Source organism: Ranitomeya imitator, chromosome 6, assembly GCF_032444005.1.
Source record: "Ranitomeya imitator isolate aRanImi1 chromosome 6, aRanImi1.pri, whole genome shotgun sequence".
NCBI lineage: Eukaryota > Metazoa > Chordata > Amphibia > Anura > Dendrobatidae > Ranitomeya > Ranitomeya imitator.
In genome coordinates this window covers 126,488,287-126,509,494 of record NC_091287.1, presented here as the reverse complement: position 1 = coordinate 126,509,494, position 21,208 = coordinate 126,488,287, and the positions used below count along the sequence as shown (strand labels likewise).

Genomic DNA, 21,208 nt, shown 5'->3' with positions numbered 1-21,208 from the left:
CGTTTTCCATTCATCTCCCTGCCTGATTCTCACCAGATTATACGCACCACGAAGATCAATCTTAGTAAACCAACTAGCCCCCTTAATCCGAGCAAACAAGTCAGAAATCAATGGCAAGGGATACTGAAACTTAACAGTGATCTTATTAAGAAGGCGGTAATCAATACACGGTCTTAGCGAACCATCCTTCTTGGCCACAAAAAAGAACCCTGCTCCCAATGGTGACGACGATGGGCGAATATGTCCCTTCTCCAGGGACTCCTTCACATAACTGCGCATAGCGGTGTGTTCAGGTACGGACAAATTAAATAAACGACCCTTAGGGAATTTACTACCAGGAATCAAATCGATAGCACAATCACAATTCCTATGCGGAGGAAGGGCATCAGACTTGGACGCTTCAAATACATCCTGAAAGTCCGACAAGAACTCTGGGATGTCAGAAGGAATGGATGACGAAATAGACAAAAATGGAACATCACCATGTACTCCCTGACAACCCCAGCTGGTTACCGACATAGAGTTCCAATCCAATACTGGATTATGGGTTTGTAGCCATGGCAACCCCAACACGACCACATCATGCAAATTATGCAGTACCAAAAAGCGAATAACTTCCTGATGTGCAGGAGCCATGCACATGGTCAGCTGGGCCCAGTACTGAGGCTTATTCTTGGCCAGAGGTGTAGCATCAATTCCTCTCAACGGAATAGGACACCGCAAAGGCTCCAAGAAAAATCCACAACGTTTAGCATAATCCAAATCCATCAGATTCAGGGCAGCGCCTGAATCCACAAACGCCATGACAGAATATGATGACAAAGAGCACATTAAGGTAATGGACAAAAGGAATTTGGACTGTACAGTACCAATAACGGCAGAGCTATCGAACCGCCTAGTGCGTTTAGGACAATTAGAAATAGCATGAGTAGAATCACCACAATAGAAACACAGTCTGTTCAGACGTCTGTGTTCGTGCCGTTCTACTTTAGTCATAGTCCTGTTGCACTGCATAGGCTCAGGCTTACTCTCAGACAATACCGCCAGATGGTGCACAGATTTACGCTCGCGCAAGCGACGACCGATCTGAATGGCCAAGGACATAGACTCATTCAAACCAGCAGGCATAGGAAATCCCACCATTACATCCTTAAGAGCTTCAGAGAGACCCTTTCTGAACAAAGCCGCTAGTGCAGATTCATTCCACAGAGTGAGTACTGACCATTTTCTAAATTTCTGACAATATAGTTCTACATCATCCTGACCCTGGCATAAAGCCAGCAGATTTTTCTCAGCTTGATCCACTGAATTAGGCTCATCGTAAAGCAATCCCAGCGCCTGGAAAAATGCATCAATATTACTCAATGCAGAATCTCCTGGTGCAAGAGAAAACGCCCAGTCCTGTGGGTCGCCGCGCAAAAAAGAAATAATAATCAAAACCTGTTGAATAGGATTACCAGAAGAATGAGGTTTCAAGGCCAAAAATAGCTTACAATTATTTCTGAAGCTCAGGAACTTAGTTCTGTCACCAAAAAACAAATCAGGAATCGGAATTCTTGGTTCTAGCATCGATTTCTGATCAATAGTATCTTGAATCTTTTGTACATTTACAACGAGATTATCCATTGAGGAGCACAGAGCCTGAATATCCATGTCCACAGCTGTGTCCTGAAGCACTCTAATGTCTAGGGGAAAAAAAAGACTGAAGACAGAGCTAAGAAAAAAAAATGATGTCAGGATTTCTTTTTTCCCTCTATTGGAAATCATTGAATTGGCTCCTTGTACTGTTATGGCTGGCAATCAGGCAACACAGCGTGCAGTAATCAGCGCACATACAGAGATCTGGCCAAAACCCAAAACAATAGGACGAGCTCTGAGACGTGGAATCTCTGTAGACTGCAGTACCTGAACTGTCCTCACACAACTGGAAGCAGCAGTGGATTGCGCCTATCACTACCTATGCAACTCGGCACTGCCTGAGGAGCTGACTAGCCTGAAGATAGAAATACAAGCCTGACTTACCTCAGAGAAATACCCCAAAGGAATAGGCAGCCCCCACATATAATGACTGTTAGCAAGATGAAAAGACAAACGTAGGAATGAAATAGATTCAGCAAAGTGAGGCCCGATATTCTAGACAGAGCGAGGATAGCAAAGAGAACTATGCAGTCTACAAAAAACCCTAAAACGAAAACCACGCAAAGGGGCAAAAAAGACCCACCGTGCCGAACTAACAGCACGGCGGTGCACCCCTTTGCTTCTCAGAGCTTCCAGCAAAAGATAATAACAAGCTGGACAGAAAAAACAGAAAACAAACTAGAAGCACTTATCTAGCAGAGCAGCAGGCCCAAGGAAAGATGCAGTAGCTCAGATCCAACACTGGAACATTGACAAGGAGCAAGGAAGACAGACTCAGGTGGAGCTAAATAGCAAGGCAGCCAACGAGCTCACCAAAACACCTGAGGGAGGACGCCCAGAGACTGCAATACCACTTGTGACCACAGAATTCACAACAACGCTTGTCGCGTTAACGGGGTTATATCAGGCCAGAAACCAGCCCCGGTAGCGTGCAAAATTAGGCCGAGAAACAGACGTGTGGATAATCAGATTAGAATACTCCTTTATCAATTCATCCCCTAGAAGAAACACAAATACATTTTGTTATGTTTAGTGCAGTTTGATGTATGATATAGGGATCCTGTTTTGTTGGGTCCTTTAATATTCCTGTGTATTATGTGAGACCCTTCCCTAGAGATACAAAGTGTGCAAGTTTTGTATGGCGCTTTTTTAAACTGTACATTAGCATACTATGCCGTATATTCACATGTAAAGCGCCATGGAATAAATAGCGCTATAAAAATGATTAATAATAATAAATATAAATTATAAACTGCTAGGAACCATAATGGCTATATATTTTATTTTTTTGTATATAGCTCCTATGACCTTTAAGGTTACAGACTACAAAATAAACCCTCTGTAGGTTGACACTCTCAATATCTTCCTTCTTTCCTATAGTCTTTGCTTAACAACTAAATATACACTAGGATGTAGGGGAAAAAAGAAAATAATTTGACTTCTGCATAATACTACGCAGAGTTTTTGTAGTCTGCAAAAATAGAGAAAAATAGGACTTGTGGCTAATATTAGGAAAGTTTTAATTTTATGTACAGTATATATGCCTTGGAAAACATTTTATTTATAAGGCAAATATATGCTGAAGTAAAACATGAATAAACATTTACACAAATTTGGAAGTCTGCACATTTTTTAAAACTGTTTAGAATATCCCATTTGACACATCAGTTGAAAATATTACTCATTACGCGCTGACCTGTAGAGTTCCCAAGGAAAGAAAATCTAATATGGCAGTAACTACAACAATTATAATGAGATCCAGAGGGCAGATGTTGTCACTGTCTTCTTTATCAATGTTTGGGGGGTAGAAATATAATGTCAGTCTTGTATTTGATCCCAAACAGCATGAAAAACTGTAAGGTCTTTTGCGGCATATAAATACTATCATATTAAATTGGATATCTTGTATCTTGTAAAGAATTATATTATTACTTTCACTCCAATGTGTAGAGATGTGCTTCCATTATTTATATCCTTTTATATCTCTGGAATATATGTTCTTAAGAATCTTAATTTAAGATGCATTGCCACCGAGGTTTTGAAGGCACTGAAGCAACACAATGTCAAATTGATCTATAAGATTATAGGAAAGTAAATGAAGAAATATTACTTACCTATAGAACTGTGGAACTCCAGCTACACATAACGTACCATAGCAATGTCTTGAGTGCACCATAATATGTTTCAAAATCTGTACTATATTTGCCTAAAACGTTTCCAAAATGTTTGCAAGACAAATACAGTAGCAGCATTAAAGGGGTTCAATTATTCTATAGAATAATATCTATATTATTATTATAAGACTATTTGTTCACAACTTTTTAGCCCTATGTCATGTCCCTGTAGGGGAATTTCATCGGAAATACTGAATAACTGCATTAACACCGAATCCCCACCAAAGCCACTGAGAATAAACTCAGAAAACATACAGTCATGGTCAAAAATGTTGGTACCCCTGAAACTGTTCCAGAAAATTATTCCAGACTATTATTTCTCCCAGAAAATTACTGCAATTAGATGTTTTGTTATGCACATGTTTATTGCTTTTGTGTGTATTGATACAACACAAACAAACGGAACAAAAGACAAATTGGACATAATTTCATACAAAACGCCAAAAATGGGCCGGACAAAATTGTTGGCACATTTCCAAAATTCTGGGTAAAGAACAAGCATATGATGCTCATTCAAACTCACCTGTGACAAGTAACAGGTGTGGGCAATATAAAAATCACACCTGAAACAAGATAAAAAGGGGAGAAATTAACTCAATCTTTGCATTGTCTGTATGTCACACTATGCATGGAGAATACATTCCTGTATCCTGGATCTTGATTCCTTCTCTAGAATATCCATTGGTATTCATGGCAGACTGAAATGAAACCCCCTTTTTTTCCTTGCATTGTATCATTGACAGCTGTGCAGGTCTGAGGCAGCCATACCAAGCGCATTATACATGACTGGGTGAACAACGCCTGTATCCTAATATCCTAGTCATCCGGATAAGACACTATTGCACCATAATTTTTTCAGCTTCTCCATATTACATGAGTGTACAGGCAGAGACCTGTCAATCTGGGACAGCAGGCAAGGAGTAGTCACTGGGAACCCGCATGTCCAACTAGTTCCAGTGTGGCTCGGTCCTCAGCGGCTTTGAAAGTATGCTTTTCTCTGAAACAACTAAGTGTTTCAAAGTTAAACATGCTTGGCTGGGATCTTACAGCTAGTTCCTGATACATGCTGCCTGTGGATTGGGCATGTATCAACTGTCAGGTTCACTTTAAGGTGTCATGATGAAATAAAGAATGGATTTTCTATGAGTGCCGTTCATGCTCTTTGACATATTTTACAAAACTAGGTTTATTTATGGAGCAGACCAACACCATGACCACACAAATTATTCGGAGTAGTGCTGAAGTTTGTTTGTGACACTAGTCACTACTCACGAACAGACCGTGAGTCAAAGAAGTCAGACGTCTCAGGTCCAAGAGAGCATGTAGATAACCAAGGCGTATGTCAGGTTGTGGTTCAAGGATCAAAATACCAGGAGATAACAGATCAAAGCAAAAGGATAAGACAAAGGTATAGTCAGAACATGGGTCAGGCAGCAGAAGATCAAAACTCAGAACACATAATCAGGCAAACACTCAACAGAAAGCACTAACTACATCTGGCAGGGATCAGGGGCAGATAGCTCAGTTAATTAGCTTGAGCAATCTCCAGAACACAGAACCAAAATGTATATGGGTAAAAAAAAACTGACATACAGTAGATATAAAAAGTCTACATCTAAACACCCCTGTTAAAATGTTTTTTTCATGTAAAAAAAATAATACCAAATAAATTATTTCAGAACGTTTTGCGCCTTTAGTGTCACCTACACAATTCAAGTGAAAAATATACTGAAATCTTTTTAGGATGAAATAAAAAAAACTAAAATAATTTTAATTTTAGCAGCGGCTGCCAAGGCAAACAGGATCATGGGGTGCATTAAAAGAGGTCTGAATACACATGATGAGAGCATTATACTGCCTCTGTACAAATCCCTGCTTAGACCGCACATGGAGTACTGAATATAGTTTTGGGCACTGGTGCTCTGGAAGGATATAACGGAACTAGAGCAAGAACAAAGGAGGGGAACAAAATTAATAAAGGGGATGGGAGATCTACAATACCCAGAGAGATTAGCAAAATTAGGATTATATAGTCTAGAAAAAAGACGACTGAGGGGCAGTCTAATAACCATGTATAAGTATATAAGGGGACAATACAAATATCTCTTCAAGGGTCTGTTTATACCAAGATAGATGACGGTCACAAGGGGGCATTCCCTGCATCTGGAGGAGAAAAGGTTTTTCCATCAACATAGAAGATGATTCTTTACTTTTAGGGCAGTGAGCATCTGGAATTCCTTGCCTGAGGAAGTGGTGATGGCGAACTCAGTCAAGAGGTTCAAGGGAGGCCTGTTTGTCTTCCTGGAGTGTAACAATATTGTATCTTACAGTTATTAGGTTCTTTAGAAGGATGTAGATCTGGGAATTTATTCTAACAGAATATAGGCTGGATTTAGATTGTGAGCCCTATCGGGGACAGTGATAATAATGTGTGCAAACTGTACAGCACTGCGGAATATGTTAGTGCTATATAAAAATAAAGATTATTATTATATTATTATTAAATGTCTTTTTTCGGCCTTTACTAACTATGTTACCATAATACTATGTGGTTGCATAAATATGCACACAAGTAAACTAATACTTTGTCGAAGTACAATTTAAATTCTAGACAGCTTTCAGTGTTTTTTGGTAGAAGTCTATCAGCATGGCACATCTAGAATTGGCAATTATTTACTAGTTACTATTGTGAGGCAGTGACTGGTGTTACATGTGAGGGTCATTGTGTGTTCCACCCAGGATGCGCATGGAGGCGTATTGAGGCCATGGGAGTGAATTTCAGTCACAGGCGTAGCTGTGATTGCAATGTAGAATAAAAGTGAGTATAGGTCTTGGACAATATATTTGTCCAGGGCGGATTTAAGAAAACCTGCTGGGCTTTTATTTTTTAAAAAGACTACAGGATGGTAGTGGGGCAGTCCTGGCTGGGTTTTCCATCTGGCCAAAGGCCACACGTTGCTTGTGAAAACCCCTGAAACTGAGGGTTGGGTGTGTCAGTGTCAGTTTGTTTTTTTTGCAAGAAAGCAGAGCAGAAGGCTCTGCAGAGCTCCACCTGTGTGAGGCAACACATGCAAGTGGAGCCAAACAGCCAAAAAAGCTGAAAGGCTGGCACTTACAGTGTACACGTCGGTGCAGTCACCCAAGACAACCGGTCTCAGAGGTGTATTGGCATGTTTATTGGCTGCAATCTGGAACATGTGTTTCCCGGCTTGCGATCCGGAAGATATCATGTGCTGGGTACTTTTGTGAGTTGAGCAATAAAGAAACTTTTGTTTTGGAACTTTCCTGGGTCACTGCTTCATCACTGCACAGCGTGGATACCACTGAACGACACTATACTGAGGCAGAATGTAAGCCCCCATCAAGTTAAAGGATTTTTTCAGTTTCAGTGGACCCCAAATGTTGTAAAATACCTAACAGAAAAAATGGAGCAGGTATTCACCCACCCCACGTACACTGTTGACACCCCGCCACTGCTGGAGTCTCAGCCACACTGGTGAAGTCACGTTGACACTATACATAAATCATCACTGTAACTATTAACTCAGCTCAGTGGTTGTGCCGAGCTAGACGGCACAATCCGATAAGCACAGTGATTGATTAAAGAGGTGATGCAAGCTGTCCACATGACATAACCATATCAGCCAAAAACCAGGACCCAAGGAGCAGCAAAGAGGAGGAGGAGTACCAGATCCGTGTGCTAATTTAGGAATTTTACAGCACTGGAGGTCTACTTTCCTAAAAGTGGAAAACCATTTTAAGTACCAGGTACTAAAAGGGTATCTTCGGCTCTTGAGTCTGTGCTGCTGCATGTCTTGCGGATGTTCAACAGCCGCAACACATGCAGGGATTGCCTGTTTGTTAGCGTCTCTGTCCACTGAGCTACAACAGAATATGTTGCAGTCGAGGTGCTGATTATCTTTTGCCTTTTGGTCCAGTCCTCTCAGACAGCAGGTGTTTTCTAGCCTGTCCTACCACACTGCAGGTGCCTCTATTTAAACCTTATTCATTCCTGTGTTCTCTGCTGGTGATAGTCTTTAATGGTTCCTTCATTGAGTGTCAAGACCATTCAGAAAAGTATACTGCTGGGATTTCTCATTATGTTGTATTCTCATTGATGAGCTTTTAGAGAGCCAGGTCTGAGTGGTCATCTGTAGGTTTTCCTACATGGGTTATACAGGTTGTGCTGAAGCCAGCCTGCTTTAATTTAGTCTGTACAGGAACCTGGAGGGATTTTCATTCACTTCTCTCATAGCTAATTCCTTTTACCCTCTGTTTAATATCAAGTGTGTATAACAACTGATCTATTGAGTCATTGCAGTTTCCTTCTATTTCTAGCTTGTTTAGTTCTATACGATATAGATGATGCACAGGTCCCATTCAGGATGCTTATAAAAGTGTCCCATTTGCTTTGTGCAGTTTTATTTTCAAGGACATTGTCCCAGTTTATTGCACTAAGATCATCTCTTAGCCATTGGAAATTTGCTTTCCTGAAGTCTAGTGTCCTTGTAGCTCCTCTACTACATATCTTATTAACCCCTTTCCGACATCTAGCATAATAGTACGCCGATGTCAAACTCCCTCCCTTTGATGTGGGCTCTGGCGCTGAGCCCACATCTTTTCCGGTACATGTCAGCTGTTTTTAACAGCTGACATGTGCTTCTAACAGCCACGGGTGGAATCACAATTCACCCGTGGCTGTTAATTAGTTACATGCCACTGTCAAACTTTGAAAGCGGAATTTAACATGGATTTCCAGCAAGCATGCCGGAAATGCCGCCCATGTCACATGACCGTGGGTCGCTGATGGGTTGGCATGACAAGCAGAGGTCTCCAGCAGACCTCTGTGGTTGTCACTGCCAGATTGCTATGAGCACTGCCCAGTGGTTGGCGCTCACAGCCAGCTGGGCACGCAAACAATAAGCCCTCACCCAACCTGAGATCACCAAAAATGGAGACGCTATGGGTATTGGAAAATAGCGCAATTTATTTTTTTTAACAAACTTTGGAATTTTTTTTCCACCACTTAGATAAAAAGAACCATTTGGCCATTTTGACGCAAAAAATCAAAAGTTTGGAATGTACCTCTGGGATTTTTTTGCCAAATCATCCATAAGAGCATTTCTGAGGTCTGAAACTGATGAATGCACAAGAGTGCATGGCTCACAATCTCCATCCTAGTTCATCCCAAAGGTATTCAATGGGGATGAGGTCAAAGTTAGGAGCAAGACATTCAAATGCTTCTAAACCAAATTATCCCAATGATTCCTTTATAGAGTTGCTTTGTGCACTGGGACAGAGTTATGCTGGAACAGAAAACTGTTCCCACAAAGTTGGAAGCACACAATTGTCCAAAATACCTTGATTTACTGGGGAATTAAGATTTTTCTTCACTAGAACTAAAGTGCATAGGACAACCCTTGTAAAACAAAAACAACCTCACAGCATTAACAAATATCAAAATGCAGTCAGGCAGGTCACATTCTCCTGACATTCGCCAAACCTTGACTTATCTGTCAGGCTTCCAGATAGAGAAGTGTGATTGGTCACTCTACAGAACAAAGAGTTCATTGGCAGCATGCTTTACACCACTCCATTTGATACTTATCATTCTGTCATTCTGCTTGTATGCAGCTGCTTGGCCATGGAAACGCATATTATCAAGCTCTAGAGGCTCAATTTTCTTGCTGATGTTAATTGCAGAAGAGATTTGGAATTCTGCAACTATTAGGTCAGCAGAGCATTGGCGACTTTTGGCCACTATGTGCCTCCGGACTTGGAGACTTCACTCTGCACTTTGCATGGTCTGTCACTAGCTCAGTCTTGCTGTGGCTTTAGTTATTGTGATTTCGGAATGCTTCCACTTTTTAATGATGTGACTCAATGTTCCTTGTGGAATATTTAGGGAGGAAGTTTCAAGAACTGAAATTTTGCAATGTTAGCATTCTATTACAGTACCATGATAAAGTTCAGTGTGTTCTTTAGAGTGACCCATTTGTTTTATACATGTTTATAAAGGCAGACTGCAAGGCTACGTGGTGCATTCTATACAATTCTGGTAATGAGACTGAAAGGAAGACTTGAATTCAAAAATTCAGAACTTTGTTTTAATATTTTTCCAATATGTTGCTTAATTGCATTAACCTATTTGACCCATCAATATAATAGCATCGTAAAGGGTTATTTTCACATTAGAAGTTATCACTTGTCCTCAGGATAGGTGATGACTTGCTCATCAGTGCAAATCCAATTACTAGGATCCCTAATCCAGAGAAAGAGGTTCTGCAGATATGCATACCATCACCTCATTCATTCTCTATGGGACTGTCAGAGACACCTGGCTATCATATAGAGAATGAATGGTGTGTTGGTTTAAATCTTCCACCACACCAATGTTGCTGGTTGAGTGGTCACCCACTTGTCTGTGTTTACTTTCCTGAAGAGCTGACATTCTATACTAGCATGCGACCATTTCAGTCAATTACTGGGAGCATGGGGCATATGGTATACATGACTTCAGAAAGGTATTCAAAGTCAACTGCAGTGGAAATAAACTTAGCCCATAATAACACTTAAAACTTATGGAGTCAGATTTTTTGGAGGGTGATATAGTGTGGCACTTTATGAAAGCCAAGTTCCTGCCAGTGTTCACACTGCCATGGGGTTGTGTCCAAAAGATAACCTTGATATACATTAAGATACCTGTAATAATCCAAATGCTTTATATTATCCTATTGGGGGATAGCAAATTAATGCTCAAACCCTACTGTAAATAACATTTTATTAAACATTACATCATTTAATTATACTATCACAATAAAGCCCAGACTGAAAATCCCCACAATACTGTTGTTAAGAGCTCACCAAGTGAGGGGCTTTTTATACGCAATTGGTCCAGGTAAGTTACCAAAACCAGAACCTTAATGGACGACATGTGGATCAGTGAGGACAAGTACATCTGGGTAAGCAGGAAGGAAGACAAACAAATGGAACAGGTAGCATAGATAAAGCAAAGCAAGGTAAGCAGATAGCGAAAGGAAAAGTGATTGTATAGGATGCTGGTATCGTCAGGCAGGAAAGCAGTTAATCACAAGAAAGCAATCTGGTACATTTCGGAAAGGCAAATACAGGAATAACAAATAAGTATATCCAGCAAGGCAATGGTTAATAGCAGCAAAGAAACAAAGGAGTAAATGCAAATGAAAAGAGGACATGCTTGAAGAGATGTATTACTGTTATAGAATAGGCCAGGTGTGAACAGAACTGAAAACAGTTGTGAGGAGTTTGATAACTTTCCTGCTGAGAGGTTGGTATGGAAAACACCTATTAAATCGGGCTGAGCTTGGAAATCATTTTTGTTGCGGCATGGAATTCAGGAGAAGCGGAGGAGATGAGAGACACCTAGTTGGAGCTTAGCCAAGACAAGTAGCATCAAATTCCTGACAAATTTGAGGCAACTATAAACAATGCTACTAAGTACCCAAGTAACCGATATTTGACAGAGCCTTGACAATATGAAAGGAGTTCACTAGATTACAGAAGAAAGAAGATGTTTGGAATGAATCTCTTTTGCAAGATTGGAGCATTAATATAATTTTTAGTGATCCAGCATCTTTTTTTGGGATCACTTCCAGTCTGTGAAGTATAAGATGTTTCCACAAACCTTCTTACAGTCCAGAATTTGGTTGATCTCATACTCCAAGTCAGGATCAGAAGAAGCTGCTTGACAGTCGGAGAGAATTTATTGAGAACCAGAGGTAATTACTTCAGACAGAAAGTTGCCAGATTGATTTGCTGAATAATCTGGATTAGACATATGAAGTTGGAAGCCTGTTTCTTATAGAGAGTCTTTAAATGGACGTTTTTGGAGGTAACTAGTAGAGTTGTGAAGAGTCCAATGGTGTTTATCAGTAGTCTTGCTCACATCGGCCGCTGCCGCCAAATTGTATTGCACCTCATTCCAGATAACATGAATTAATTGAGAGACACTGTTCACAATAGAAAGTTGGTTCTTTGATGCAATTTGGAGAAGAAGATGAGGCTTTCGACCATACAGAGACATATTGTGAAATCAGTCCATATCCTTGCTCCTCAGGAAGATCAGTACCAAAGTCCATGGCTTGGTTTTTTTTTGTTAAGGGCTTGCCTGGAGATAGATTCTCTAAGTTGTAGGTCTGGATAAACAACACAGAATTTTGGAGATTTTGCAGTATAGTAGGACTTGACAGACGACATGTGGATCAACGAGGACCAGGACACTGGTTGAAGGGAGCCTGTCATCAGGTTTGCCCGATATGAGTCATGGCTACCGCCTTTCAGGGCTTATCTACAGCATTCTATAACAAGCAGCACATATAAAACAAATTTAGTACAGTCATGCATGTGGATATACACCGGAACAGTAACTGCGAAGGAAAGTGGTATCTTCCACCAGGAAAGTAGTTAATCACCAGTTGTCTGGTATTTTGTAACACTGCTATTGTTCAGTAAAGGAGTAAATGAAGTTTGGTATCTTCCACCAGGGCAATGGGTAAAGAAAGTGATGTTACAGACAAGTAAATATAGTCTGGTGTCTTCCAGTAGGGCAATAGTTAATACAAGCGATGTAACAGACGTAAGTGCAAACTATAGACATGCTTGAAGAGATGCGTTACCTTGGTTGCAGAGGCGGTATGAACAGAACTGAAAACAGTTGCAAGAAATTGCTAACTTGGTTATCAAAGCCAAGTAAATTGTACTGAGCTTGGGAATTACTCTTGCTAAAAGTCAGAAGGAAATTAGGAGATTACAGAAAATTGGCTTGAGCTCATTCAAGAGAAGTAGCCGCAGAGTTCGGACAAACTTGAGGCAACTGTGGAAAATGCTACTTAATACCCAAGCACTAGACTTCTGAGAGAGCCCACCTATAAAAGGAATATGGTGATGTTAGAGGAGTTCTCTGGGTTACTTGAGAAACCTGATATTAACTACTTTAAAGGAAGGTGGCCATAGGACAAGGAAGCCTGGCCTAGCGCTTGTGCCAGGACAGGTGAGTAACAAATGCACATCCTACAATTACACAAAGAATACTGCATCATCATAATAGAATACAGCCTATGAATAGACACATTACTATGACATAATCAAAAAAAAAGCAAAGCCTATAAACAAACTAAGCAATTTATAACAGTGAGATGTTGTGCAACACATTTATAGTTTGCCAGTACACTGTTTTTATGCACTTGTTAGATACAGCAATGCTGGAATAGTTGAACCTACAAATTGATAGTGTGCATAGTATGGTTATATTTTTGTCTTTATAGTTCAAAAGCAAGTAAATTAGTAACCTAAAATGAACTATTACCTTAATAACTAAATAATCTTGCACTGATGCCTGAAACATATCAAGGCTGATAACTAAATACTATGTTGAAAGACAGATGCACAGTGAAGCCCAATTTCTGTAATCCTAGATTTATCCATGCATATGTTGTTACAATCTGCTTTTATAAAACACAGTTATTTAAAGCAAACTTCTAAATTACAGCTATGTATTCATTAAGTCCTTTCTGAACATCTAATGAGGTTTCTTCAGCACGGAGATTTTTTTTTTTCGAATTAAAACTGGCATTTAAAAGATGATTGGGAGAAGGTTGTGGACCTAAAGCGAGTACAAGTGACCGAGTATAAACTTCTCTTTTTGAAGATCTACTCAATTTCCATATATTACTTTTTGCAGCACACTATAATTACGTGTGCAGATGCTAGCATTTATTTATAATTGTGTAGAATTTTAAAAAATGAAAGCCCTATCCAGCAGATGTACCAACGGCACATAACTGCTAATCAATAGTCCATTACAAACAAAAATCACTAACATTAATACGTTACGATGGTACTGATTTATGGCTAATTACGTTGTCCAAATAAAGATGAGCTATAATACTAAAGCTTGACATGCATTGACAATTTTATGAAAGAAAAATAAAATTAAATTTGCATTAGTACAATTTGACATTCGACAAGAAGTTGGCTAAAAGACTATATCCTAAAATTAGTAAACGTTTCACACTGAAACTGGAAAATTGTTACACATGGCATTACCCAGGGATCTGCACTCGGACCATTATTGTTCATCTTGTTTGTATCTAATGCATACGTTTATTCTAGTAGTACTTCCTCTGCATCTACAGTGGCTCATGCACACAGTCAGGAAGCCTGAAATGTTTTAGGCAGAGACTTCATCATTCCTTGGTGTGGAGCCATAGCACCTCTTTGTCCAGATGTACAATTTCCACCACAATATAGATCAAGATAGTTCTCCCATAGGAGTTTATCCTAAACTAATGAACATTCAAGGGTAAAAAAAGAAATAAAAAATTATTGTACATAAGAAAAATGTTTTAATAATATTTGTTATTTAAAAAATAATGGATTCACTTGCTGGACAATCACTTTAATTGAATATATACTCCAATGTGAGTCTGCTGCATCTAAAGTCCATAGCTATTTGAATTAACCGTGAATTATCACCACTAGAACCATGAGTTTTTCCTGACGGTGCTAGCGGAGATCTCACCGAGGTCACCGCAGTTCAGCCCGGCTGGGTCGCATCTTGGCACCGTCCAGGTTGAAAACTGTTTATCCCCCAGACATGGATTATGGCCAGGGACAGAACGACAGACAGGTATGGTATATTGTTGTTTTTTTATTTCAGTTTTATTACAGGAGAACGAGGGCTTTGGTAGAATAGGCGCTAGGTGATTATAACTGTGCTTGTTTTTTTAAAAAATGAAAAACGTAAAAGTGTGTTTTGTTTTATTTCTAATAAAGGACTTCATTCTGGCTGTGTGTTTATTTGCAATACAACTATAGGAGTAGTAATGGATAGGTGTTACAAACACTTCTCCATTACTAAGCCGTGGGCTTGATGTCACCGGACAATACAAAGGTGACATCAACCCCACAAATATTAACCCCACTTGCCACCACTACAGGGCAAATGGGAAGAGCCTCTTAAAGCGCCTTTTCTGGGTGGCTGCAGGCTGCTATTCTATTTTTAGGCTGGGGGGGACCAATATCTATGGCCCCTTACCAGCCTGAGAATGCCAGCCCCCAGCTGTGAGCGTCAGCAAGGGTGGCTGTCAAAAATGTGGGGGAACCCATGCCATTTTTTTAAATTATTTAAATAATTAAAAAATATGGCGTGGGGACCCCTCTATTCTTGATAACTAGCCTTGCTGAAGCTGACAGCTGAGGGTTGCAGCCCCCAGCTGTGAGTTTTGCCAGCTGGTTATCAAAAATACAGGGGAACCACACAGCTTGTTTTTTTTTAATTTATTTACAGCACAGGATCAGCTGATGAATACACCAATCCGCCGCTCCTGCTCTCACTGTTATTAGCGGCAGCAGGCGTCAGATGATGGGAGCTGTGGTACCATTAGCTGACGCCAGTGACTGTAGGTAAACTTTACACCTCCGATCACAGCTGAGTGCTCACGCTGTCATTTGACAGAGTGGTAACCGCGGCTCTCTGACCAGCAGAGATGAATTTACCGCCGATCAGAAGCAGCGTTTGCATGTTCGGCTGCAATGTTCGGGCAGCCAAACCCGAACAGTAACACGGACTTCCTGGTGAAATCCATGTTCGGTGTTCATGCCCAAAGAGCAGGTGTTTGGTACGGACGCCGAACTTTACTGTTCGGGTTTGCCCATCTCTACATATCAGAAAATGAGGTTAAGAGAATTCCATCATCACGAAAAATATCGTCCATGGTCCTAGTTTTGATAATCAGTTAACATGATTGTTATTATTTATAGAGGCAAATTGTAACATATGTAAGAAAGCAATCATTTGCAAACTAATATCCCAAACAGCAATCTCTATTAGTAGCTAGACAAATTCATATGGATCTGGAAACAACTGTTGAGGAGAAAGCATCAGGAGCACAGGGATTTGACTACTGTATACCTGAACTCCAGACATACCATCTGCTGCATCACCCCGAGGCTCTACGCAGGGAAGACTCATGGATGATGATTAATTGCATCTGCAACTGTGATATCTAAGCTAGCACTAGTTGAATGAACTTGAACTTCCAATATATTTCTGTATGCTGACTTATTTCTAAATAACTGTAAGCATTTTTTTTCAGTTTGGAATCTTTTCACATGTGGAAAACATAGAAAACTAATAAAAAAGAGGATAAATGAAGTCTGATAAAACTAATAGCAAATTTGCAATCATAGTCTATAAACAAAACTTCACAGAATCTTATTTTCTGGTAAATACTGTGATAACATTTATCATTTTTGTTGACTTTATCCCTAACTTCACTTCTTGGGAAGCATTACCTTGATAATACCTACTGTATCCTCACCCATCCCTTGTAGATTGTGAGCCTTCGTGGACAGGGTCCTCTTTCCTCCTTTACCAGTTATGACTTGTATTGTTTAAGATTATTGTACTTGTTTTTATTATGTATACCCCTCCTTACATGTAAAGCGCGATGGAATAAATGGCGCTATAACAATAAATAATAATAATAATAATAATGCAATTTGGTACCCTGTGGATGTATATGAATAAGTAATAGGTTACAATGGATGACATACATAAAAATGTAATTTTGTGGACAGTCTTGGTGCATAAAAGTTAATATGTCATTCCCTGGTTTTTCTACAGGAGTACACCGCTCTCCAGCCTCACAGTTTCTTTGCCAGGGGGTGATCCTGCATGATTGTCAGCTTAGGCCTGCCGCATTATCACAATGCTGGCCCAAACTGTGCCCTATCTCTATTGCAAGCAAAGCTTTGATTCTGCAGCATCAGAACAGAACAGTGGTACTGATCCATCCAGCTTTACAGCAATATTTACAAGTATGTTTTGGGTCATTGTTCATCTGTAGTTAAGTGCCGTCCAATCAACCTTGTTGCATTTGGTTGATTCTGAGCTGAAACTATAGCCCTGTACACTTCAGAATTCATCCGGCTGCCTCTGTCTTTAGCCACATCATCAATTAGTGACCAAGTGCAATTGGAAGCCATGCATGCCCCATGCCATTTTTTTCACTTTTTATTAGTCCGCCTATACAATACACTGCACTACATTGGTATTACAGGGTCATGTATAACTAGTAGACTTCATAGAATTAATAACATGGCAGAGCCTAAGGCATTCAGAAGACCCTCATCTGTCATGGCAACCTATCAGCACCTCATGATCGCATCCTGTGGAGTCTTATGTGCTCCAAAACTCACATCGGTCTCCTTGGATATATTTGGAATGTCATGCCACATCAGTTGGCATTACATAATGGCTATGTAGTGCACTGCTGCATAGAGTGGTCTCTGCTCCAACACTATGTTTGGATATAGAGTGATAGTGCATGGCCACTATACATGTACGTAGCTGTCACTAAGGGGTTGATCTCTTAATTACCAGAATATTGTGATTGAAGGTGGCCATTCATGGAATGTCTTCTCATCCGTGACCTTTTTATGGTGATCTATTGCTGAACTATGCACTTTCCAAGGCCAATGTCTTGGCTGTGGCTAACAAATTTGGTTATCGGACACTGATCGGACACCAATAAAGTAAATTTTTGATCATGAGAAACACCATCTATTAGGCAATTAGCTATTCTAACCAGGGGCCATGTTCACTCCAACACAAATCAGCCTCAACACTTGCGTGGTGCCTGCTTCTATGTGTCATAGCATATATGCCCATGAGTACAGAAGTACAGTAAAGAAGCGACACTCACTATTCAACTCTTTAAAATGTGAACAAATAAGTCAATTGTGATGGCGACAGCCATTTTGAACACTAACAAAGTTGGCTCATACAAGTGCGTGAATTGGCCATCACTATCAGGCAATCCACGTGCCCCCACTAAAAGTTTTAGTTTACATCTTAATGTTAAAAAAAATTGTATTTTCAACATTAAAATACTATTGATATTATTTTGTTTTATTCCAGTCCCCCCCTTTTAAAAATAAAATATACATAATGTACTACAAAGTACAGTTCCAAAAATAAGCCCTTATTCATTTATATCATTACAATGAAATAATGAGAAAAAAATGATTTGCCTTGTGTGAGATTTTAAATATGTTTTGTGTGAAATCCATTATGCATTCTATGACAGCCAAAAAACAATGGTGAAAGATGTAGATTTATTTTAGAATGTATGTTATAAGGTTCTAGGGAACGTCTTTTTATGTTCTCTCATTAGTAACCTAAATAAATCATGCAGATAGATATATTACACAGAATGGTTCAAAGGGTTTTTCCGAATCCTTTAAAAGATAAAATTTGAAAAATGTGTTATTTTAGAGCATCTGCTATTCTATTTATTTTTTAAGAATTCCGAAAATCCCTTTAAGTAAACAGTCACAGACTGTAAAAAAGGACACTTGTACACAGGAGAATTGCTTGATATATCTGAATGAACACAATGTCTACTCACCAAATGTCTGACTTTGAGTCATATCCCTGGTGCTTTAAAGCTTCAGGACTCATATAGTAAGGCGTCCCAGTAAATGTCGTTGCCAGGTCACATGAGCCCATCAAAAGACGTGAAACCCCAAAATCCCCTGGAAACAGTTGGAAAAAATATATATATAATGAACACGTGTTCCAGTAATCTGGCATTAAAAATTGCAGACTTTCAACAAGTCAACCTGTTTTGTGTTTTTTTTTTAAGATTTGGAAGGGACCATGTGTTTATCTTGCTGTCTATGTTTAAAGGAAATTTGTCAACAGGATTTCACATCCCAAACTATTTATATGGGTATGTAAGACAAGACCAGCAATACTTTTATCTGGCCAGTCTGTTCCTCTATTACTGAGAAATCAGTTTTTTAAATGATGTGCAAATGAGACTGAAGATCTGAAGCCTCTGTCACACCAGCTCTACTCCCCGAGGACCCAGCACTTCCTCCTCCTGCTTGACTAGACTCCATTTAGGCTGTAAGTTCAGCATGAGAAGGCGCTAAGCTGGAGTAACATACCATAGCCAATTGAATATTACTTCGGACACTGATTTTTAGTAACGGAGAAAGGACCTAACCATTGCTGGACTTGTGTTTAAGACAGCTACATGAACATAAGGACAATTCACTGAGAAAAACTTTCTCAATAGCACCAATCCCTCACTAAATAACACAACAACTTATTCTCAGAAGTATTTTATATTTAATTTTTGCTATTTATATTAATAAAACACAAATAAATAATATATATACAGTATATATATATATATATATATATATATATATATATATATATATACATATATATATATATATATATATATAGGAACAATACCAGGTTGCATTATAAATGCAGCTAAATTGCACTCAAATCATGGAAGAAAAACCCAAAACAAGGAGAATAACCAACTCCACTATAGCTGAAAAACAGGAGAACAGAGGAGTATAAAACAGTACAATTTTATTAGAAATACTGTAAGTTAGGACTGGGGTTTATAGGATCCAGTCAGTTGCCTTCAGCTTCCTTTCCATTGCGGTAAGCGCTGCTCCGAGTAATCTTTATTTGCTATGATATATTATCAGCTGACATTTTTGACTGAATATAGCTGCTTCTTGCCTCTTCTCACTTAGATTACACACAGGTGGACTTCCTTCACTAACCACGTGACTTATCAGGGTCATTGCTTGCACCAGAAATTTTTAGTGGCTTCATAGCAAAAGAGGTATTTAGATTTTGATCTCATGAATGTTATTTATGCCCATATTTGTCTCACTTCACCAATGTAGACTATTTAGTGCTGATGCATCACACACAAATCAGATTACAAAAATATTTAAACACAGATTGTAATATAACACAATTGGTAAAAAGCCAAGGGGGTGACTATTTTCGTAAGTAATTGTAGATTGATGCTCTTTTGAAGGCAAAAAAATGTTCATAAGAAATAGTAGTATTTTTCCACATCTGTCTAAAACTTTTGCTCAGTAAAATATACTTTATTTTATAATCACATGTACCCTTTATCTTGGTAGGACATGTTATCAAGGACATGTAGTCCCAGGATCCTTGCTGAGCTAACTTCAGAACTAGTGATGAGCGAGCGCGCTCAGATATCGTGTTATCCCAGCATGCTCGGGTGTTATCCAAGTATCATGGGCATGAATGAATAACATGTTTGAGTCCCTGTGTCGGAACACATGTGCGGATTGCCTGTTTGTTAAGCAATCCCCTCATGTGTTGCGGTGAAACATGAAGCCGCAAGGACTTGAACATACAGTATTACTCAAGCATACGCGAGATACGCGGATAACACCTGAGCATGCTGGGATAACATGATGTCCGAGCGCGCTCGCTCATCACTAGTGACCACCTATCCATTCCGGAAGTGTGAGATGGGCCTCTATTCTCAAGATAGACGCTGGTCCTTGAGGTGGGACTCACATCTATCAGACATTTATAGTATATTCTGTGGATAAACTATACATGATTGATATGATAATACTCCATCCAAAATGTAATTAAAAAAATATTCAAATAACCTAAATCATATAAAAATCTTACCAATTTTAAGAAGATTGTTTTTCAAAAAAATATTCTTTGCTTTTAAATCTCTGTGAAGTATTCTCCTAAAAATGCAAACAAAGGGAGGTCAAACAAAATTAAAAAACGTAAATCTGTTTGGCTAAATGCTTTTGTTTCTGTGTAAAGCACACATGAACTTGCGCCAAGAATTCTGTCAAGCTGATAACCAGGTGATTGGGTCACAAGGAAACAAGATGAATAGGAAACAAATCTATATAATTAAGCACAGTGGAAAATAAGGACAAGGAAAAGCAGCATGTAGCAGCGATCTCCGTGACCTAAAAAAGAAAAATCCACAAATAATCCAAGGAGTTTATGATGCACGATACGGCTTAGTAGTGGATTTGAGAAACACAATATAATCCACATATACAAAGATGATTAATGTCTGATGTAAATTTATACAAAATCTTTGGAGGAGCATTTAAATGCAAGGATAAAGCTAATCCAAAACACATACCGTACGTTAAATTCAAAATCAATAGTAACAGTGCACTAATTAGAATACGAAATGCCACCTTTATGTTACATGTAAGGTTTTCTTTGTTTTACTTTTGTTCACTGTGATCTGTGGTTTACCAGTGTATATACAGAATATAGGCATGGGCGGATAATACTGCCAATGTTAGCAGATAAAACACCATCGCACCATGCTCAAATTACAGTGCCATCCATGCTATATAGCCAAATATCTAGCTTCATCCACTTGATAACTGATTTAGAATGTCTGATTTGATCCGAATAGTACCCTGAAGGGTGATTTGATCCGAATAGTACCCTGAAGGGTGATTTAACATAGTAACATAGTAACATAGTTAGTAAGGCCGAAAAAAGACAT

The 21,208-nt window shown here is 39.2% G+C and overlaps 1 protein-coding gene across 1 annotated transcript in view; it reads right to left on the bottom strand.

Moving 5' to 3' along the window:
- NEK11 (NIMA related kinase 11) overlaps positions 1 to 21,208 on the bottom strand; it is a 406,370-nt gene that overhangs the window by 197,778 nt on the left and 187,384 nt on the right. Inside the window, exons 5-6 of the mRNA XM_069730081.1 lie at positions 20,350 to 20,414; positions 18,263 to 18,389 (exon numbers count right to left, since the gene is read on the bottom strand). Coding sequence (XP_069586182.1) covers positions 18,263 to 18,389; positions 20,350 to 20,414 — 192 coding nt within the window. The remainder of the gene's footprint in view (positions 1 to 18,262; positions 18,390 to 20,349; positions 20,415 to 21,208) is intronic.